The 22,125-nt window shown below is 40.6% G+C and overlaps 3 protein-coding genes across 5 annotated transcripts; 1 reads left to right on the forward strand and 2 right to left on the reverse strand.

Moving 5' to 3' along the window:
• Positions 1 to 269: 269 nt before the first annotated feature.
• kif25 (kinesin family member 25) lies at positions 270 to 8,474 on the reverse strand. Its single transcript, XM_034900205.1, has 15 exons — positions 8,269 to 8,474; positions 8,066 to 8,131; positions 6,899 to 7,021; positions 6,558 to 6,699; positions 4,478 to 4,581; positions 4,303 to 4,388; positions 4,154 to 4,193; positions 3,997 to 4,064; positions 3,838 to 3,912; positions 3,497 to 3,643; positions 3,163 to 3,339; positions 2,237 to 2,391; positions 1,905 to 2,153; positions 1,224 to 1,379; positions 270 to 865 (listed from the first exon to the last, which is right to left on the reverse strand). The coding sequence occupies exons 1-15, from the start codon at positions 8,335 to 8,337 to the stop codon at positions 714 to 716; spliced, it is 1,809 nt and encodes a 602-aa protein (XP_034756096.1). The 5' UTR covers positions 8,338 to 8,474; the 3' UTR covers positions 270 to 713.
• Positions 8,475 to 8,953: 479 nt separating this feature from the next.
• On the forward strand, positions 8,954 to 17,283 carry ccdc167 (coiled-coil domain containing 167). Of its 3 annotated transcripts, none has more exons than XR_004660416.1 (6): positions 8,954 to 9,140; positions 9,500 to 9,594; positions 9,694 to 9,746; positions 10,163 to 10,449; positions 14,549 to 14,551; positions 17,270 to 17,283. XR_004660416.1 is itself a non-coding variant. In XM_034900219.1 (5 exons), the coding sequence occupies exons 2-5, from the start codon at positions 9,090 to 9,092 to the stop codon at positions 10,285 to 10,287; spliced, it is 324 nt and encodes a 107-aa protein (XP_034756110.1). In that variant the 5' UTR covers positions 9,003 to 9,036; positions 9,072 to 9,089; the 3' UTR covers positions 10,288 to 11,012. The 3 variants fall into 3 exon arrangements, 1 of the variants encoding a protein (XP_034756110.1); XR_004660415.1 differs by lacking the exon at positions 14,549 to 14,551 and adding an exon at positions 11,395 to 11,397 and having other exon boundaries at positions 17,270 to 17,281; XM_034900219.1 differs by lacking the exons at positions 14,549 to 14,551; positions 17,270 to 17,283 and having other exon boundaries at positions 9,003 to 9,036; positions 9,072 to 9,140; positions 10,163 to 11,012.
• A 2,612-nt stretch (positions 17,284 to 19,895) lies between these two features.
• Positions 19,896 to 21,978, reverse strand: LOC117961782 (G-protein coupled receptor 6). The gene is made up of 2 exons (XM_034900711.1): positions 21,667 to 21,978; positions 19,896 to 20,975 (listed from the first exon to the last, which is right to left on the reverse strand). The coding sequence occupies exon 2, from the start codon at positions 20,948 to 20,950 to the stop codon at positions 19,943 to 19,945; it is 1,008 nt and encodes a 335-aa protein (XP_034756602.1). The 5' UTR covers positions 20,951 to 20,975; positions 21,667 to 21,978; the 3' UTR covers positions 19,896 to 19,942.
• Between the last annotated feature and the right edge of the window lie 147 nt (positions 21,979 to 22,125).

A 22,125-nucleotide genomic window follows, 5' to 3' on the forward strand; every position in this document is an offset into this window, starting at 1 on the left:
AAACATAACTGGACCAAAAACACCAAAAAAGAAAAGGCATGACATGCATGTACTGAAATGTATTTACAGAAGAATACTTCAGTCAGAAAACCGTTGCATATACAGGACAGTTAACTATTGACATGATCTACAACAAGTCAAAAATACATTGATGGTATACTTAATTGAGTTAATTCAAAACTACTATAGCACCCTTGGTAATTGCCATGGTTATTAACACATTACACGAGCTGGCTTCCGCCGGAGAGCGGGGCTCATCGGGTGTAAAGTTAAACGCCCCGACCGGGACGCAGTTATCAGCTGTTAAACTCTGTAAGAGTAGTCATGTAATAAGCCATGTGATAAGAAAAAGATAATGTAGATCTGATTCAAGACACTTCCGCTTCGTGTCAAGGCCCTCCACCAGCTCCCTCTACATGATCCCTCACCTATTAACGCGTTCTACATTCAAGCATCATAGAGGCATTTGCGGCTTCAGACAGCCCTATAAAACATGTTATGCTATCAAGATATATTCAAAAACAAAAATACATGAAACAATCGGGCAAAACCAATCTCCTAGTTGAAGTAACTACTGAGATTAAGAAGGGTCCACATACTCTATCAAACAAAAATAAATGTGCATGTATAGACACTCAAATCTGTTCTGTAGGCAGGACAGGATCTATGTTGCCACAGCACCTGCAAGGGTTAAAACCTGTTTCTCTGTCTGGTCACTTAACTTTGAGGGTGGTATTCTTCCTTCTCGGAAGCTCCTTTTGGACCTGACGGGCCCGCGTACCAAAGCCCAGAGACTGCAGAGACTCGGTGAAGAAGCGCTGCGTAGGAGAGACACACAGCATCACCAGCAGCTTGGCATCGCCGCCTGGTGGAGAAGATGGAGAAGAACAAGAGGATATTTAGGCCTGAGGTGTTAAGTAACAATGAAAATGTAAGATTGAATTACATGCATTGGACTTTTCTTTTCTTTTCATTCTTGGGCATGGACAAATCTCCACTGAGTGTTTTAAGTGATTCCATGTTTGGGTATGTTTCAGTTACACTGGTGTGTGAAATCTTTCAGTTAGATGAAGACAGATGAATTTTCCCCGGGAAAAGACTTCGAGGGGAAGCAGACGGGAGACATGAGTCATACAAAGATAGATAGGGTCCCAGTGGGAATTGAACCCAGATCTCCCACACCAAAGGAACATGTCATGTGCACTGCACCGTCCCCACCCCACCTATGGCATCCTGTAGCAGATGAGTGAGTTTGCTGTTCCTGTAGGGGACGTGTGGTCTCTGCTCAGCCAGAGCTCCCAGGACATCAGATAGAGCAGAGAGGCTGCGGTTTATACAGGACACCTCCCACAGAGCTGCTCCCGAAACTCCAGACATCCCTGGTACACACATACATACAAACCAAATAGTTACTGCATATGTCCTGAAGCTGCTCGATCTACTTGGTGAACAGGCGTCTGTTGTACTGGGTTCAGTAAACTTTTTCCTATGTAAACAAACAGGGGGAAAAGGTCATTACAAAGACCTGCATCGTTAGCTTTGTGTATACTGTGAACTGTAAATTAATAATTTGTCATTTCATGGTTCAGACACTTAAAAGGAAACAGAAACCAGCTGCATTTTAGCAGGTGAAAACTGCGGTGAGCTTACTTAAAATGTAAGCCCCCTCGTGCTGTAGGCAGTGAGTTTTTCTCTTGAGAAATGAACTCATCAGTGCTGAAACATGTACCCACTTGACATTTGAATTTCACTTTGAGCAGCAGTTTATATACAGCATCTTAATTAGGCATTAACCTAAAGCCCTGCAATTTTGCATGTTAAGCTAGGTATATTTCCCAGTTAGAATTCTGCCGGGTGCACCCTAAAATATTCAGGGACCAATGTTCCCATGACACCCCCCTCACCGACACACTCGCTCCCTGCCAGGTCCACCAGCTGCAGCTTGGTCCTGAACAGAGCCTGAGAGATGCTGGTCCTGGGGGACGGACATGGAGAATGGGAAGGGGAGCGGCAGGGAGAGGTGGTTGTGCTTGCAGAGAGATGATCATCAGATGAGTGGCGGTTAGCGGGGTTGGCACGGCGACAGCGTGGACTCCACCACTCCTTCTGAGTGGAGCGCTGCATGTCCTTCTTGGCACTCTGTAGCCTGCGGGCTGAATGAAAGAGTCATAAAGTCACCATGCACGAACGTTTATGTTAATGTTGACACGTTAGTGTGCGTATGAATGCGTCTCACCCAGGGCCAGTGCATTGGGGCTCTTGGAAGAAATGGTGAGGGTGACAATGAGGTGAGAGCGTGAGGAGTCGGTGTGGACGCGGGTGGGACAGTGAGCCCTGAGATTTAAAACGCTGCTGATGATCTGCATCACCTCAGAGGCGTTACGCACAGGCCTGTAAAACATATGCATACGACACATACACAATTACCTGGCATCATAATCCTATATATGTTATATATCAACAATGGATCAAAAAACTACATTTACGTTAAAAGGTATAACTCATTGTGAGAAACCTGCAGCAAACGATCACCCAATATTGCACACTTTAAGCTCTGTGTAGAGCTGTAACTTATTATTTTGGTGGTCCTGCTCACAACTGTACTGTTTGGTTTACTTTCATAAAGTCAATTACAGCCCCAGCAGCTGCTTTCAGTGTAAAAGCTCTAAAAACCTACACTACCTGTGTTAACAGCTAAAGAGCCAGACGTATCCCCTCATCAGGTGGCCTGAATCACGATTCCAAATAAAAACTAATGTTGCTCCATGTCTGCTGGCTGTGTCGATAAGCAATTTTTTTTGCTAATAAGTTAGCTAAAACATGAAGAATAATAGTCTTAGTTGGCTCAAGTGGCACAAAGAAACATGCCAAGTTTATGGATGAAATAAAAAAATTGTGTCCACCTGGGGATTGAGGATATCTGCAGCAAGCGGTAAAACAAACATCTAACATATTATTTACTTTCTATTGTAAATAACTTCTCAAACAGCCTATATGCACATGCAATGCTTAAGGAGCAACATCAGCATTCAGGTGGAGCTGGACACAACTATTTCATGAAACGACAGTTGAGCTGCAAAATCTCCTATTCTGGACCCGTCATAACAAAGTACAAAAAAACCATCTTGTGCACACAGTCGCCTCAGCTCCAGCTCTACTCACTCGTACGTGAGAGAGGTGACCTGGCTGGCACCAGAGGAGGTGGTCATGACGTCCCGACGCTGGTCGCCAGCGTTTCCCCGCTCATCTCTGGCCAGAAGGTCAAACACCTCATTGTTGTACACCTCCATCACTGATACCTCCACCGTGTAGCTCCCTGCAGGCTTCTCAGAGATCAGCCTGGGTCACACACACAGGAACAGAAACACAGTACAATAGACCCGATCTACTGTGGTTTCAACACAGCATAAAAACACACTCACCTCCTACAGAGCTTAGTCATTACACACACATATCACAAAAATAGATGAATAAAAAAAATGTTTTTCTTTCTCACCAAAACAGCTCAGCAGCAGCCTTGGGGATAATGCCCTGCTGTGTCTCCTGCTGCAACCCTGAGTGCTCCTCCAGCAGCTGGGATCCCATCATGGTGTGAGTCTTCCCACTGCCCGTCTGCCCGTACGCCATTATACACACATTATAGCTGCAGGGCAGGGAGCCAGATGATAATCAAGTCATGCTGAAGTCTTGCAGTCATTAGTATTAGTATTAGTATGGTGTTTGCCATGTGTTTCGTTGTATGTCCTTTACTCACGCAAGGTAGTGTTAATGAACTGCTAATGAATAGATGCCTTGTGATTTGATATAGTCCTTTTTCTGGTATGCTTAGACACTCACCCATCCAGCAGAGATGTGAGGAGCGGCTTGACTTCCTCAAACACTGCATCCTGGGAATCCTCTGGTCCATGCACTCTGGAAGACACAGAGACTCATCGATAATAAACTGAAATTGAAATGGAATAACGCACATCACCTCATGATAGTGTTTGACATCACCTCTCAAACTCAAACATCTTGTTTTGCACTGGAATCCCAGCTTTCACGCAATTCACCATCACCGTGTCCTGAAATCAACAAACGAGGCATGACACACAGAACTGAGAAAGGTGAAGCAGCTGGGAGCAATAAAACACATTCTAACAGTGAAACTCACATCGCTGACCGCAGAGACCACTTCTTCTGATGACGCAGGCCTGGTAGAAAAAAATTATAGATTTGTTTTAGTTTTAGCTTGTCAAGCACAGACTTCTCGATTAAGATACAGTATTTCATGTTGTTATGATGAACCGTGTGTTGACCCACCTTGATCCAGCTGGGAAGCACTGGACGTGGTCAAAGGGTAGAACTGGTCGCACCCTGCAGTGAACTCTGATGTTGCCTCTCAATTCCTGTGGCAAAACATAGAGTGACAATGAAGGTCACAATAAGAATCTACTGTATTACCCATTAGCTTTTGACACAGAACATCTGTCCTCACCACTAGTGCATTATGGAGTTCTTTCCTCCGCTGCCTCTCCGCCCTGCATCGCTCCCTCTCCTCCTCCAGGGAGCGTTCAAGAGCTGCAACGCCAGCTTTCAAGGCTGGACAGGGAGAGTCGAAAGTAATTCAGAGGAAAATAGTCCATTCAAAATCTAAATTAATAGTGAAGGATTTTCTATCATGGATTGTGGTTAAATGTTAGACCATTGTTGTGTTTATTTTAAGACAATAAAAAAACAGGATCAACATTGAAAGGCCTAGATAGATAGATTTGATGGTGAATTTGGTGCAATACAGTATACGTTGTATCTCAAACTATCTGAAGGCAAAACAGCAGTAAAGGTGAATAAATGGCTGTCTGTGTAAATATCAACTCCAAATACAGAGGCATCTGTTCTCTGATGTAAATCTTTATTCAGGCCAAGTCTTTAATCCTGGAGCAGACATGTAGGTCCACCTGACACCAAACACCTCCATTCACTCCGGACCGGCTGGGACATTCAAGAATAGTCTTGTTTGTTCATATATGTACATATAAAGAGCATCTGTGCTATTTTAATTATAAATTATTCAGTAACAGCCACAAAACACTTCAAATATCGTATTTTGTTGTACATTTTGTCTGCACTTTAAAGCCTTCATTAAGTGGGAGTGTTAAGCTGTAATTTATTTAAGTGTTGTTTTGTTGTTTTTTATGACATGTTCCTAGCAAAATAATTAACTAAACAGAAGGTTAACCAACAACGCACAACCAGCACAGCTCAATAAATCATGAAATATTCCAAAGCTCATGTGTGAAATATGGAGTATAATATGGATATGGAGTGAATATGGAACTATGAGCAAAGTAGCAAATAAAATGCAAAGTAAATGAAATAAAGAAAATTCTCCAGAGGGGTTGATACGATATGAAGTGGAAGTACGTAGGCTAAGATTACCATTCTCCATTAACTAACATCAACAAGAAATAGTCAAGAAAAGCCATTTTGTTGGGAGCATTAATGTGTCCAGGAAGATCAGTTTTCCCCAATCATCCGAGCCATGGTGAGTAGGTGACTTCAGTAAACTTGGAATGCAATGGGACTGCATTAGAAAAACATAGTCAACCTTGGACAACCTCGAAGGGCGGGGGGAGAGAGAGGGGGGGGGGGGGGGGGGGGGGGGGGTGCGACAGTGTGATAGGATTAACGGCCTATTCAAGATACAGCCAGCACATTACCTGTAACCCACTTTAGAATGAAGACTGACACAGAGAGGGTAAATGAGTGAGCAGAACAAGTTATTGGAAGTGAGAGGTGGGACCAGGAGGGAGGGATAAAAAAAGGAATCTTCCTTTAAATCACATCTTTAAAATAACTTCTGACAGTTTGAAACCTCTGTGGTTGCAGTATAGCTGCAGAAGACTGAGTAGCTCATAAAAGCCGAGATGATGCTGTACATTGTTTAGCCCACGGGACAAAAGCACTATGTAAACTTTTACAAACTGCTACTATGAAAAGTTACATTTTACATACCTAAAATGTGTGCATCAGTCCTGAAAGTCCTTCCACTCTCATTACATAACATTTAGCTGGCACTATTAGCTGGCACTTTTATCCAAAGCGACCTACAACTGCTTTACATCAGAGGTTACACGCCTCTGGAGCATCTAGGGGTTAAGTGTCTTGCTCAGGGACACATTGGTTGATGTATCACAGTGGGAATCAAACCCAGACCTCCCACATCACAGGCATGTGTTTTATCTGCTACCCCATCCCCAGCAACATCTCCTTGAATTCAACTGTGCAGTCTAGTCCAGCAGTCAAGTGTGGTTCAAACTAAAAATTCTAAGGTACGCAATTCTACAGTGTTCTATAAAAAAAAAACATTGGCTCCTTTAAATTGTAAAATACCCCAGGTCACTGTTCAGGGCAGTGTGTTAGTTCCTTACGATGCTGCTCTTCATATAGCCGCCTGATACACTGGTGCAGATTGATGACCCAGTACACATAAACCGCTGCCTCAAGATTTCTTTAGAATCCTAACCTAAAGGGATGTCAAAGAAGCTGAATCAATGTTAATTTGGTCACATACTTACTCTGAACCTCGTCTCCACGGTGACCATTTAGAGAACCGGTGACTTGCTGGACTTTTTCCAGCAGCTGCTTACTCTGCTCCTCCAGCTCCGTGGAAAAGCTCAAATACACAGCAAAAAGTTCACTCAAGTCCTGCTTCACAGCCTGTTACAAACACACAGAGAACAAAAGAACTGTGAAGAGCTGTGTGTGTGTGTGTGTGTGTGTGTGTGTGTGTGTGTGTGTGTGTGTGTGTGTCTTTCTGAGTTCCCATACTACCTGCTACTGTTCCCATACTACCTAGAAAGAAGTAAAGACTTATAACCCACCGTGTGTACACACATTAATTTCAGTGGATTTGTACCTGGACCTCAGAAAGCAGTTTGGCGAGGGCTACCCGGGTTAACTTCTGTGCATTCCTCTGATGCTGATGATGGTTCCGGGCCTTGGTCTCTTCTTCATGGTCCCGACGGAGTTTCCCCAGACACTGAAAAGGACATGACAACACACTTCATTCTTACTTTATGCCAAGCTACAGTTTGACTAGCAGCTGAAATCAACTTATCTCCCACTTGTAGCATTTGATGCTTAATTTAATTTAACTTTATTTTAACACAGTACATACGTTTTTTGTGAGGCGTAGTATGAACATTAAAAGCAACACATTTCCCTAATAGATGGTTGGTTTGCTCTTATGTGCTATCCAGCATGCTACATGTTATCCCTTATCACAAAAACCAGTACAGTAACAGATTTGTGGCTAAGTGATGAGTAATTTGGTAGCATCCTGGTTTGAACTATCAGGGACTACTTACTTGTTCTATACGAAGGAAGTGAATATACAGCTAAAGGAAAGGACTGATTTAGACTTTTCAACTTTGAATGCTGCACAGCATGTGAATTTATAGCTGCTCACTTCATTTTTTTTTTGCTTTACTTTAAGAGCCCCATTTCTAGGATTCATGTTATTAATTACACCTGTGCTCTTTCTTCTACCACAGGTCAAAATGTCTACAGTTAAATATAAATATAGCCCAATTAGACATACTAGTTTGGGTAATAGTTTCCTGATTACAATTAGTCTGTGTTTAAATGAGCAGCTGAAAGGAAATTCAACTAGTACTTGTTTGTGTCCATATTATCATATCATAACAGAGACATCCTGTACAATGAAATATGACACATAAACTGAATGTCAATTAAATTTAAAGCACAGCATGTTTACTTGACCCTGAATGCTGCATAGTGATAATTACCATCAAACATAAAGTAGGCCTTATACACATAATTAAACCAAAAAAAAAGTGAAAACACCTGTTAAGTGGCACAAAAATAAATTAGGAAAAACTCAAAAGCATTCTTGAGCAACTCAAGGTGTCAAGGTAGGCTACTGCTATGATCCTCCCCATCAAGAAAATAACAGAGGGGTCAGGGATTCGCAACAAGGAACATAGAAATATTCCCTTGATTCCCATACTGTAGGCCTATAGCTTTAAGCCTGTAAGTAATGAATACAGAAGACTAGTCTTACCTCGGCAAGTCTTAAATGAAGAATAGCATTCTCTGTCTCCAGTTCCAGTATTCGCTCCTCTTTACTCTGGAAACACAGTGAGAATATTACAGTCTGTTTTATGCGTAAAGTTATTTGAAAAACATGAACGGATGGACTGCAAGTCTCTGAACTATCTCGGATAAATTGATCTTGCATTTGGCCTTCACTAAACAGTGACTCACTCTCAGCTTGTGCTCCAACAGGTGTACCTGGTGAGCAAATATTTGGTCCCGGTTTATAAAGAGAGGCATTTTTTTTTCTAAAAGAAGCTAGTTAGAGAAGGGAATGAATAGTGTTGTCCCTTCCCTTCTCAATTGATCAAGTCCTGTCCTCTAAAGTCATGTAATCCGATTAACACCGGTTAACCGTGCTCCTGTGCTCCTCAGAGGGGAGGAGAATAACAGAGCACCTGTTGTCCGGCAGGCTATTCCCATGGCAATATGTTTGTTTTTTTTAAAGATAATATAAGCTAACATTGTATACAATGTTAGCTTATATTATCTTTTTTTAATTTCTAACTTAGAATGTTTCCCTCCATTAAGTGGCAATTCAATTTGGCTGATGCTGTCCAAACCAAAGACTGTTTGGTCCTCCGAGACTACATTATTCACACGTCTTAGTGAATTAAGAAAAGTTGGACTAAACTTTACAATAGAGAATTTACTTGGGGATACAGCATGGGGAATGCCTGCTAATATTATTGAATATTTGAAGGACACAGGGTTGCTGGAGAGAATTTAGTTTAAGTATGTCCCACTTTTTCTTTTGTTCGGTTTTGTTTGGTTGTTTTATTCTATTTTATTTTATTTATTTTCCTGCTACACTGCTGTTCTGTCTCCCTGTCCGGTAGGTGGCGATAATCTGTCAACAGCCAATAAACAGCAGAAGAAGAAGAAGAAGAAGAACAAACAGTTCCGCATAGTCACAATTTTCAGCCAGGTTGTCAGAAGCACAGACTAATGTAATGTCTATGGTCAGAAGTAACCAACGTTAGGGCTACAATATGGCTAAAATGAAAGACAAAAGACGAGAGAAAACCAGTGTCGCCAGTGAGGTAGGATGTTGGAACGCTGCCTTTTGCTAGTTAACTAATGGGATAGCTAGCTCTTTAGCTGGAGCCTCAGTATCCAAATTTCACATTTCATTTATTTACTCTCATGAATTAGCGTTTCCCAGGACGGCGAAGCCATGTCCCGCCCTACTGTGCCTTATTTTGCCTCTGATTGGTTTACCCTGTTATTCTACCGTAACCCTAACCAATCGCATTTCTCATGTATAAACATAATTAATCCAGTCAACATAGGCACCGACTACTAGCCAATCAGAATCAGTAGGGTGGGTCACGTCTTCGTCAACCTAGGCTATCGTTTGCAGGCGTTACAGCTTACTTGTCTGTGATTATCAATATTGTAGATTGACCGTTTAGAGGAGCGGCGGGCGCGTTGTCAAGACAACCTTGAGAGGGCTGAGTTCAGGACCAGAAAAGAGCAGCTCTCTGACAAGGCCAGGTGAGGATGAGGATGATGATGGAGATAGTGACTGATAAATAACTCTCACTTTGCAGCTTGTCCAGAGTAAAGCCTTCTCCCATCTTCTCTGCTCCACAGGCTTGACCTGGACGATGAAATGACGATCATCAATCAGAGGGTGCTAAAGTTAGGTAAGTCTAAATCCATACAATTAGACATTATGGTCCTAATTGCCAGAACTGTACCTTTTGCGTGTTGCAATGGTAAGTGATGTGTGGCAAATTTGTACTGTTCTGTGCTTTTTACTAAGATCAAAAGGGTTACAAAAGTGCAGTCCATTTAGCATTTTCGTAAACAACGTACCATAATAAAAACCAGAAAGGACTACATTTTTATGTGATCTGAGTCACTCCTGAAAAGTCACAAAAAATTTCCATTAGAGCCATGAACCCCTGCTTAATATCATTAAAATGTATTACTATACATTTAGTCTGCCATTATTGCAATAACAGTAGAGCGATTGCAGCTTTGTTTCTTCATAAAGGTTTTCATTTTAATAAAAATGACACATTATCGCCTTATCATCAGTTTTGTTTGTCATTTCCAGACAAGGAGCTGGAGATGTTAAGAAGAGAGAATCGGAAGAACATGCTGCTATCAGTCGCTCTGCTGGTTATCAGTGCTCTCTTCTACTATGTCTTTGTTTTCAATGAAGAGGACTCCTTGTCATGAAAAGGCTGAAGAGCTGTGGTGATGAAATACTTCAGTTCTGCCTGTAGATGGCACCATTGTGTAGCTCTCTTCTGGTTATTATACTGGGTTCATCCTGAACAGTCAGAAACCCACCACAGCTTCTTGGACTAATGTAACGCAAATATGAGATGATATTAATGTGTCTATTCAGCTTGTATGCAGTCAGTTTTTTTTTTTTTCATTGCTGTACAAAGACCTCACTGTATATTATGAGATTCAACATGATGACAGGATTACCACACAAACAGTTTGTCCCCTAAATAACCAATCAAATATTCAGTTTGCCTTTTGCCACAACGAAACCAAAGTAATAATGCTTTTATACACTATATTGAAGAACTGCTTCATCCAATGGTGCCAATTAAGTTGTCTTCTTTCTTTTTACTCACATATAAATGTGTGATAATGCATGATACACATGTTGCATGTGCATTAAATGAATGAAAATCTTTGATACGCTCTGTTTAAATGTAAGTTGTACAGTGTTGTTGTTACAGCAAATGGAGAACCTGAAGAATGACTTTTTTACTCATACTCATGGTGGCCATAAATCCATCTCCTAAAAGCTGAAAGATGGGAAATGTCTTATTTTTTAATAGACATGAAAATGAGGGTACGGGAATTTGGTTTGGTCCTTACAACTCATCTGTTTTATATCTTTTCTGGGAGTTTTTCATGAATAAAATGAACACTTTATTTTGGAAGCATATTTATTGAAGCGTTAGTATTTCATTGGATCAGGATATTCACTATAAGCTTTTTTAAAGATTATTTTGGGGCTTTTCTGCCTTTAATGGACAGGACAGGACAGCTAAGGGAGAAAGAGGTGGTAGACATGCAGGAAATCGTGACAGGTCGGACTCGAACTCTTGACTTCTGGGTCGAGGCATAAACCTCCAATGTAAATGTATGCATGCTCTACCAGCTGAGCCAACGCGCCCACATATCCATTATAAGCTTAATCGTTGTATTTATTTATGCTATCTATTTGCAAGTAGAATTCATTACATGACTCACAGCTTTGATAGAGGCCAAAATATGTTATAATGGCACATTACTATGTGTGAGCAGATGTGTTCTTATCAGGAAGTTTATTGTTAGACAGTGCGTAAATGCAGATGAGGTGTCATTCTTCACCCAGTGACACAGTTATGATGTGAATAGTGTGGCGGTCTAAGGACAAGACTGTAAAAAGGACTCAAGGCTTTCTATCCTGAGTGGAGACAAAACAAACATCAGAACTGATTGTTATCACTGTATTTCTAATAACTCTTAACGACCCAAGACGTAGAATCATTTAAGCTTCATTTAAGTTTCAATTCAGGATTGAATGGATTTAATGGCCCTGTTTCTTTCACCTGGATGCCCCTAGTCAAACTGCAACACAATTACAGGCCGAAAAAAAGTGTTTGAACTCAGTAAATCAATGACTTGTATCTGTTATCTTTTGCTATAGTCAGTCTGTCAGTCAGTCTCTGTCTGCTTGTCTGTCTGTCTGTCTGTCCAATTCTTAGGTGATGGTTCTCATTGAGACTCACTTTTATTACTGATCTATCTACCAATTCTGGGGTCAGTTTCCTATATTATAATTAAAGGTAAATCTGGAAAACCAACCGTTTGTCTCCTAATAATGTCTAACTGCCACAGGCTGTCTGCTCGCTTATTCAGCCCCATGCTATTGGTTCATATTATATCATAGTTATTTAAAAAAAAAAAAAATAATTAAAGTATGATAATGCTCTAAAACAGCTGGGTGCTGTATTTGTTTTTTTAGCAAATGTTATTCAAACAGGAGAAAGCGTTTGTTGACGGGACTGTTTTCCACCACGGATTGTGGCCAAGTGGCCTGCTTGTAGTGAGTATTTTCAGTAGCGGGACTAAAAAAACTGCAGGGCCCATGTTCATCATAATAAAGGAACATGTCACCCAGCAATGTGGATCATTGCTGTGTTTTTAGTAGTTTTCCATCAACAATGGAGCTCAATGGCACAGCGGAATAAGCAATAGCGTCTATATATTTTAGACTTTGTTGGCAAAGACAATATTTTTAGCAGGATCAGTTCATTGTTGGCTTTTTGTGTTTTCATGGGTTTTCTTGACAATAAAAAGTATAACTTCAACACAACCAGACTTATCCTTCTTTTAATTAAAATAATTTCAGACTTTTTGCTTGCAACGCACAGGGGAGATCTCTGTTTGTGGTGTGAAATCAGTAAAATGTGCGACAGGACAGCCCAGCAAATAATTGTTTGTTTGCCCTCCCTCCTACACACTCTATCATCAGCAGCACAGTCCAGAGCACGCCTACGCCCGCTCAATCTCGCATCCCCACATTAATCAAATGTAAACAATTCCATTATGCAACACTTCTGTCGGATTTAAAAGATGATCATTGCCACTGAATCTGTTCAAATATTCATTTTTACATTGTGGTTGGTATCATTTCTCATTTAAACATGTTTAAAATGCACCTTCAAAGGTTATGCATAAAGTTACAAATTTACTCTGAATATTTTGGTAAGTAACACTGCTATTACGTGTTTTTGTTAATTTTAAGACATGACTTTTGAATACTTCAGAATTATTTACTATGGAAGTAATAAAGTTAGCTGAGATTTATTTGACAATAAAAAAAATTGATGATTTATTGTGGAAAAACAAAAAAAACTGGACTTTCAGTTATTTGCAGTCCTACTTTTGATCAATTGCTACACAATTGCTCTTCCTAAATAAAAGTTACAGTCCCTTTGCTTGAGTAATCCTACACAGTCAGATGCTGACCTTGTGTGCAGTTTCTCTTTTCATGACACAGCATGTTACACTGAGTGGCCTCAAGTTATGAATGAACATGACTTACAAAAACAACTTCAGCATAGATCTGTCTGAGCAGTGAAATGCCAGATGTCACTTTCAATTCTTTTGGTTGGGAAGCAGAAGGGTGTTGGAACTCACCGGCTGCAGGCGGAGGTTCAGTGTCTGCGCTCAGGTCAGCTGGCATTGCGTAAGTTTGGTCATGTCTTCAGGTTTTTAACCTTCCTTGCTGCCTTTTATGCCAGTTCACCTAAGCATCATTAAGGATTTATTTCAAATGTGAGGTCATAGTTGAATTACATTTAATATTTAAATATATAAATATCTATAGTTGTCTGCTCTGGCAACATGTGTATTGTGCCAATGGAATATTTACAGTTGATGTATGGTTCATCAAAGGAAGTTGCCAGATCTGCTGTAGAAGTACACACCCTGCACTCAAAATGTTGCTAACGTAAAAGTACACAAGCTTTATTAACAAAATGTTAACTGCACTACACTCACTACACTACACTACGCAACTTAAAGTATCACAAATCACTATATTTGACTTACTATAATACAGAAAATAGAAACAGCCGTAGATAACTTCTCTCACACATACAGCAAACATCTCCTGCTACATCATTTGGACCTAGTACAGCTATATGCTCAAGTTAAATTTACCTAGTAGAATTAACCCAGCTGTCGTCTGTAGTGACCTGCAAAAGCATATTCAGCTTATTTTGTTGAAATTGCCAGTATTAAAAGCAAGTTATTGTAAGGAATTAACTCATCATGATCAGAAAATAATGCCAGTCATATTACTGAGTCCTCAAGCTGGTTACGGCTGAATCTATCCCCTCCGCACCTAATTTCTACATTAGTCATCATTGCTGTGGTCAGAGTGGTGATTAATCTCTAAATAAGTAAACAGGAGTTTCTCTTGAAAAGAAGATGAGTCAAGTCAAAAGAGCAGAGTCAAGGAGCTGGAAGGAAAGAAGAGAGACAGGGGCCATGGGGGAGAGGTAATTTGTTATGAGTGTCATCTTGTGAAGGTTAAACCAGTCTGAAGTGGGAAGGTTCATTGAGTGTGAGGGAAAGTAGAAAGGCATCAAACAAGGTAAGCTGATAATAGGTAATGAGGCTGCATGAAGGTGCGAGTAATGGAGAGCCTGTAGAAGTGCCACAGGGAGCGAACTGGCGGCAGACATTCAGCTCTGCACCACAGCTTTTACAAAACCGACTTGTTTAACCTGAGCAGTTCCATCTGACTTCTTATTATCTTCCAGGTCAAACTGACCCGTTTCACTCAGGTAAGTATTAAAGACATTTCATTCAGCATGATACTTTCTTGCCTGAGTTGTTGCAATGAACTTATTAAAATGTTTGGTCACTTTGACCTGGAAATTGAAGCTAAATACGTGTTAAATTGTCCAAATTAAACCAGGATGTGCTTGATCCTGAAATGGCCACTTCCTGTTGCGATTTTTCTCCGGAATATTTCACAAGATGAATTCACAGTTTTTTCCAACAACATCCCAAATCCCTCTTCTCGGAAACATGACAAATCACAATTAATTGTTGTACAGTATGGCTGGAGACTTTCAATACCTCTCACTTTTAAAGTGTGAGGAACACTTAAATAGTCACCTGTAGTTTGCAGGATCATTCAGAAGGACCCGGAGCTTCTCCACAGATACACCTCTGGTTGACTCTTATCCATTCACTTAGCAGAGCAGTATGTCAACAGAGCACTAAAAAAGAATGACAGAGTGAATCAAACAAGACTATTTGTACTATATTGAAGTATACATTCAAAATTCACGTTCAATCATTCCATTTAATTATTGTTATGTGGTGTAAATGGTTGAATGAGTGGAACAGGATGGCACCTGATATTTGGAACCCTACAGCTGCTATAGATGTGTTTTATCACTGTAGGGACATTGAACTACTGTACTATATGACTGAAAATTCTTGCTTTAAATCCATTTAAGGATTTAATGTTAGATGTTACTATGTACCATGAACATGTCACCAATAAATCAACATTAAAGAGAGGATCTGTTTTCTGTACAAATCAGCGGAAAAATGAACGTATTCACAGAAAAGTGTTTAACCATCTCTGCAAATGTGTTTCTTGGGGTTTAATCAATTGATCTGCTTTGTACCCTCTATAAACATGTCTCCAATAAGAGGAGACACTCTGCCCTTTTTGTGTGTTGTTTACCTTTTATAGTAAACATAATTAGTGTGAGTACAAATCTAAAACATTGAAACAGTGTGTTGCTGTCCACAACACATATTAAGGTCATTGTACCTTGAAATGTGTCACACAGTGTGTTTTCTGAGAAGCCAGTGGGAGAGGAGTAAATGTCTCCTGGGTCAGGTTTAAGGCCCATCACACACACTACACACACACACTACACTGACACACACACACTACACTGACACACACACCACACAATACAATCAGCACATGCACTGCACCTGGTAGCTTCCAGGCTACTAACAAGCATTCATACAGTGCAATCCTGTGCTAAAACGTGACTCACTCACTCACTCACTCACTCTCAGTGTTTGAACAGGCCATAGGCAGAGTGACGAAGGCAAATGACGATGGTTTTTATGGCAAAGCAGATTTTATATAAGCCGATGTGGGTTTGTCTCTGCTTTTCCAAAAGATGAAGCATGTGTTTGTGTTTGTGTTGTGCGTTCATCACGGCAAACTTATAATCACCATGTAGGTGTTTTCAAGGTTTTTTCCGTGTCACCGCTGCTCTCTCCGTGGGGAATACTATGAGAAGTTGATGCCACTATTGATTTTTTTGTGTCTGTCCTTTCTTCGTCCGACTGCATCTCAAACATCCCTGAGACAACACTTTAACGTAAATATGCAATGACAACCCAGGATGGGAAGCAAAAAACAGCAATTTGGGTGAATATCACCAAAGCCTTTTCCATCGAGCTAATGGCTAACTGAGCAATAATTATGTTTCTAGGGAGAGCTTTTGCAACGCTGCTGTAATTAATGTTATTAATGAGGGAATCATTTGACTGTGTACTTTGGTAATTGCCTGTAGAGCTGCGCAGGTCTGCCCTGATCAAGCTTTACATTATTCAAACACTGCTACCAGCCCCCATTTGGTGTAATGGATGTAATATCAAAGGAAAGGCAAATTCCACTGTTGTTAATACTCACCTCTGCTACAATAAATAGTGCACTTTGCTGCTGCAGAGACGACACAGATGACAGATGGAAGTTAGACATTAGGCGTGCGTTCCTGACTCTGCTGAAATGTAAATCTTGTCATTGAAATCCGGATCTAGTGAACCAACTGTAGATACAAGTAAATAAATACAAGCATGGAGGCATGTAAAAAAGAACTCAAAGAAGCTGAGCAGTGTGTGGGACCACCTTTGGCTTCTGGAAAAAAGAAAGCTGATTAAGTATGAAAGTGTTCTGAAACACTAAACTCAGATTAAAACATATAGCCTTATCTAGTGCAGTTAAATATCTATCAATGAGTTAATTCAAAAAGCCTTACCAATGTAAATAAAATGTGTATGAATCTTAACTGTGTTCATTTGAAGTCTAATTTCACACAAAATGTGTTTAATGAGATGTATTATATCTTTTGAAATAATTTCTTTTCTTTTGTGGTTTTGCCACAATACATGTTTTTTAGCTGACATATACATTTCTGAAAATGTGCTATCAACACCAAATGGGGCGCTTAACTTTTTCCAATCAGTCCAATGGTTAGGTATAAAATTAAGTCCATATACTAGCCAGCACCACCTGTTTATACAGATGATTTAACTTTGCACCGGGCTGGTAGTGTTCTGGTGTAGCTCTAAACAGTGGACATACAGTACAAACAGAAGACCAACATACAAATGCAGTGTGGTCCTATTTCCGAGGGTGTATAATTCATACGTAGATGAACTTGTATTTGACATACAACTTGGAGGGTATGTGATTTCTTGGAGGCTTGTTTAAAATAATTAATGTACAGTTAAATAAATATTTGCCATTTAAGACATTTAAGCTTTACAGTAGCATGTTGCGACAAATTCATTTTGGAAGGCCTGTGTATAAATAGGTTTATCTGATTTGGTGGGCGATCAAAACCAACATCTGTTGAAGTGGAGAAAAAAAAACAAGGTGAGCAAACATCTCCTGCTCTCACAGCGCCCAGGCCTCAGTGTGCAGTCCATTAGTGTCCAGCACCTCTCACCTTTCCCCCAGTTTGTAATCAGCCTTAAACTGACTGAGGGCTTCACAGCTTAAACAACAGGACATTATTACAGTTGATGGTCCACACAAGGAGCAAGTGCAGTAACCTGCTGCTGTGTGAAAGGTGTTGTTGAGACCTGAGCATGATCAGGCTGCCCAACAGAGACAAAACAAGACTTATTTAAGTAATCCAGGGTGAAACCGTCCCAAAAAGAGCCCAAATAAAGTGCACAGACCTGTGACCAAAATCTAAGCTAAAGGTCCATGGCATAATAAGATATCAATTGTAACAAAGTTATTGTATAGAAAAATGCAACATCTCACTATACTACTGCTGTATTACATAAAATATGTACTGTACATATACTTTGAGGTGTATGCTACATGTATGCTACATGTATGTCTGCACATCGCAATACATATTTTATATTAGTACATATGTACTGTATTAGTATGTGTATACAGTGTATACATATCTGCAGACTTGCACTACTAAATTCTTTACTTCTGCACACATATTTTTGCGGAGAGACCAACACAGTATTGTAATGTATCTAATGTAAATAGTTTATGAATGTCAAGAATTATTTGAATATTTTGCCATGTCAAATTATTTTTGAACTGCTCAAGAGCTCCTCAAGCGGTTTCTTTTACTGTTGCAACATGTTCATTTCTCTGTTGGTTATCAGTAATGTCTTATCTTATTTCCATACTAAAGGTCATTAAATATAGTTTCGGGAATCACCATTTACAGTACATTGAACTGTACATGTTTGTCCTGATCACTCAATCCAATGATAATAGAGTGACTGTATGTGGGCCATGTTCAAAGTAGAATTTACCAAGTTGATACAGATTGGAATATGGCAGTGTAAAGCTAGAAGTAGGAGAGGTATTGGAAAAGAGAATGCACAAAAAACCTTTCAACTGTGGCCTTGTAGGGATAATGTCTGCGCTGACTTCTTTTCTTTTTTGAACAAATGTAAAGCGTTGTTTTCATGAAACACTAGCAAATATGTATTTTTCAAAGCACACATTGCTTTGAAAAAGACATAACAGTGTGACAGTGAGCCAGCATACACACTACACAGACCCTGAAACTGAATCTGCTGAATGAAATTCAGCCACCATTAATTTTATTAATTACACCTGTGCTTTTCCTACATAGACATGTGTAATGTAACATATTGCCTGACATATTAATGTTATCAATACATGTCATTAAACATTACATTAACCATGTTCATTGTTGATGTATTAACAATGAACATGGTTAATGTCATATTTTTGTCTGGAAATAAAAACATTTTAGTAGACATTTAGTGGTGTGCTGATGTCATTTTATAGAAGCTGTGAAAAAACTTTTACAAGGAGTAGATATCCATGTATGTATCCAAACACGCCTGTGGGTCTTCTGGTCCACGATAGTATACGAGTTCCTGTGTGGTGCTCTGATGCCGTCAACCCACTACCTGTTTAAACAGCCTGGCAGATAAACTGATGTGTTTGTGGCTGCAGAGGCTACCAGAGCAGACACGCTTATTATCATCACTCTTCTCGCTCTGTCACACGCCCGTACATGTGACCACGACTGCTTTGCTTCTGAATCACAATTTCACAATTGTAGATGTGGATGAGACAAAAAAATGAGGCAACAGTCTATTCAACCTTTTTCCTTAGCGCATAAATACACACACACACACACACACACACACACACACACACACACACACACACACACACACACACACACACACACACACACACACACACACACACACACACACACACACACACACACACACACACGAATATGTTATCAATAAGAACCTGTACCAGGCCAATGGTATCTCTCCATATGTCAGTCTCATTCCCTCCATAGCTTTCTCTTTCACACACATGCAGAGTGCGCAAACAGGATTTAAATTTGTCTAGTTGTAAATTAAAGGTATTTTCCGGGTACAAGGTACTTTCTTTCTCAAGGTGCCATTAGTCTCTTCAAACAGAGCCATCTGCACTCTGCGGAAGGAGGCTGGGACAAAGTAAAGAAGATGTAAAAATGCAAAAACAAGTCAAGTGCAATGAGAGGAATTGAATGAAAGTGCTACAGTAAAGACACGTGATGGAGCCATAGCTGAATTTCATTTCTTTATTCATTCTTGTAGAAAATGTACATCAAAGGCAATACTATACAAAATAGAAAAATGGCACACGTTACTCACAACTTCAAACGTTTAAACACAATGAGGGCTATATAATACTGCTTTCGCATTTCAAAAAACACGTACTAAAGTGCAAGATTTTCCATTCTTTTACTCATTTAAATACATTTGGAGGATTGTTTTGTCTTTTCACAGAAGTTTTTCTTGTTCACAGCATTTCCAAAGCCTCATCCTAACTTGTGTTAAGAAATAATAAAGTGCAGATACAGGATGCATGAGACACGTTTCTAGCATCACACTTTGTGTTCGTTAAAAGCATTGACTGTCGATTCTAAGCAGATTGTCAGTGGTGACAGGATGGTTTGTCTTTTTGCTCTTTCTCTTCTCACAAACTAACACTCACACACACAACACACACAAAAAGAGCCCTAGCACCATTTTAGACTTCACTTGGTGACCTTGACCGGTATGCCTTGTTGGTCTGAAAGCAGCCACAGAGAAGCACGTAGATGGAGCGCTGGATCTCTGCGTTTCTGTAGGCGTAGATGATGGGGTTGATCATGGAGTTGTAGGTGGCTGGTAGCAGTGTAGCGTAGGTGTACACTGATGGATACTCCTTCTCGCCCACCAGGCAATAGATGGCAAAGGGCAGCCAGCTGGCACCAAATGTCCCTAAGATGATGGCCAAAGTGGAGACCCCCTTCTTAGTTGCGACGTAATGTGACGTGGCAAAAAAGTGCTGCTGGAGGGCGATCTGGTGGGCGTGGTGGCAAACAATCTTGCAAATCTTGAAGTAGAGGGTCAGCATGAGCATGAAGATGACAAAGAAGGAGGTGGCCAGGAGTGTGACATTGCTCCGGGTCAAAGGACGCACGATGCTGCAGGAGGCTGGATCGTCCAGGCAGTTCCAGCCGATAACTGGCAGCAAGCCCAAAAACAGAGACACCCCCCAGGTACCCAGTAGCATCAGGTGTACATACTGCAGCGTCTTCTCTGAGAAGTATGTCAGGGCGTTATAGAGGGAGAAGTAACGGTCCACTGTGATGGCCAAAAGGCTGCTGATGGACGCAGTAAAGGAGGCCACCAGGAATCCTACAGTGATAAGACTGATAGTCTCAGAGGATATCACATACTGAAACACAAAGTTCAGGATTAATCCCATGCCGGCCAGCAGGTCAGCTGTGGCCAAGCTTCCAATCAGCACGAACATAGGAGTTCTTAGTGTCGGTGTGTAGAAGATAATTGCTACCACTATGGCGTTTTCACAGGCGATGACAGTGCCTGACATGCAGAGCATAATGTCCCACGGATTGATGGGGAAATCCAACGGGGCAGTGGAGAACTCCAGGCTGCTGTTGCGCTCTGGAGAATCAGCTCCCATCCATGGGAGAGCTTCTCCAGCCACAGGGACCGCAAAGGACTCGTTGACCACTAACGACTCGTTCATGTCTCAGCGCTGTCGTCTTTTTGTCCTGAAGGCATCAGGAGAACAAGTAGATTGTTTGTTAATAAAATATTAACCACAAATGAAACTTAAACTGCCCTGTAAGTTTACTTACACACTGAAATACACAAGTGCCAAATGCAAAAGTTCATATTAAAAAAAGCACAGCATTTACCAATGCCTACAGTATGAATTTAAACAATAGTCATGCAAAAATTACAAGGAAAATCCACCTGCTCTATAGTGAGTAAATATTTAAACAACTCTAGTTATATTTCACATACCTACATATATGAAATCCCTGGATTCACCGCTTTTAGATGGAATATCTTAAACTCTCTCTGCATTAAACTTTAAAAGCTCTGTTTTTTTAGCTTGAACAAACATCTGCTTGTGATACGTTGACTTTACCTTCAAAAACCACCAGCGTGACATAATTTAAATTCTATTTTAGGGTGGATTTACCCTTCAGAAATGATTTTAATAGTGAAGCAGCAGCAGCAGCAGCAAAATGCAGGGGAGCTGTCCGTGGTGCTGAAACCACAGCAACACTTTCCGTTAAAAACTAATGATACTTCAATTAACTTACAGTGTGATCGTGGTGCTTAATAATATACGCATTAGTATTTATGTCCACTAAGGAATATCAAATAAAACATTTGCAACTGGCATAAATATCGTTTTGTAAAACGATTTCTGAAAAGTAATAGAATACGTACCTCCGTGACAAAACGGTATGAGCCGAAATTTTCGCTGAAATCGGAGCCTCTCGTTCGAGAAAGTCTACAAATTCAAAGTAGAAGGGAATGCTCCCCTTTTTTCTCGCTCCTTTGGACCCTCTCAAGTAAAGCCCTTGACTTTGTTGTGCTTCCCACGCATGGGACAGACACCCAGGGCAGGGGTGGTGTGAAGCATTGGCCGGTGTTCAGCCCGGCGAGGAAGATGAATGTGAGGAGGAGGAGGAGGAGAGGGGACCGACCGGAGACGCTCGGAGAGCTTTAAATCCGCCTGACGTCACGGCAGAAAGAGAGAGAGAGAGAGAGAGAAATTCTCTGTCAGACTCTCTCTCTCTCGACCCTGAAAGCCCGGTGTATCTCAGTGTCTCACACCGAATATGTGGAGTAAGTGAACTTGTCTTAAACACCTTCTAATGTTACTACTGTTATTTCAAGGGCAAA

Source organism: Etheostoma cragini, chromosome 18, assembly GCF_013103735.1.
Source record: "Etheostoma cragini isolate CJK2018 chromosome 18, CSU_Ecrag_1.0, whole genome shotgun sequence".
In the NCBI taxonomy this organism is placed as follows: Eukaryota; Metazoa; Chordata; class Actinopteri; order Perciformes; family Percidae; genus Etheostoma; species Etheostoma cragini.

Coding starts and splice junctions, on each gene's coding strand:
- kif25 (XM_034900205.1), bottom strand. CDS start 8,337: ATGCCTCTCTTTATAAACCGGGACCAAATATTTGCTCACCAGGTACAC. Junction 4,194..4,302: donor TGCTTCCCAGCTGGATCAAG/GTGGGTCAACAC, acceptor TTTTTCTACCAG/GCCTGCGTCATCAGAAGAAG. Junction 2,154..2,236: donor CCCCAATGCACTGGCCCTGG/GTGAGACGCATT, acceptor TCTTTCATTCAG/CCCGCAGGCTACAGAGTGCC.
- ccdc167 (XM_034900219.1), top strand. CDS start 9,090: ATGGCTAAAATGAAAGACAAAAGACGAGAGAAAACCAGTGTCGCCAGT. Junction 9,595..9,693: donor CAGCTCTCTGACAAGGCCAG/GTGAGGATGAGG, acceptor TCTGCTCCACAG/GCTTGACCTGGACGATGAAA. Junction 9,747..10,162: donor TCAGAGGGTGCTAAAGTTAG/GTAAGTCTAAAT, acceptor TGTCATTTCCAG/ACAAGGAGCTGGAGATGTTA.
- LOC117961782 (XM_034900711.1), bottom strand. CDS start 20,950: ATGAACGAGTCGTTAGTGGTCAACGAGTCCTTTGCGGTCCCTGTGGCT.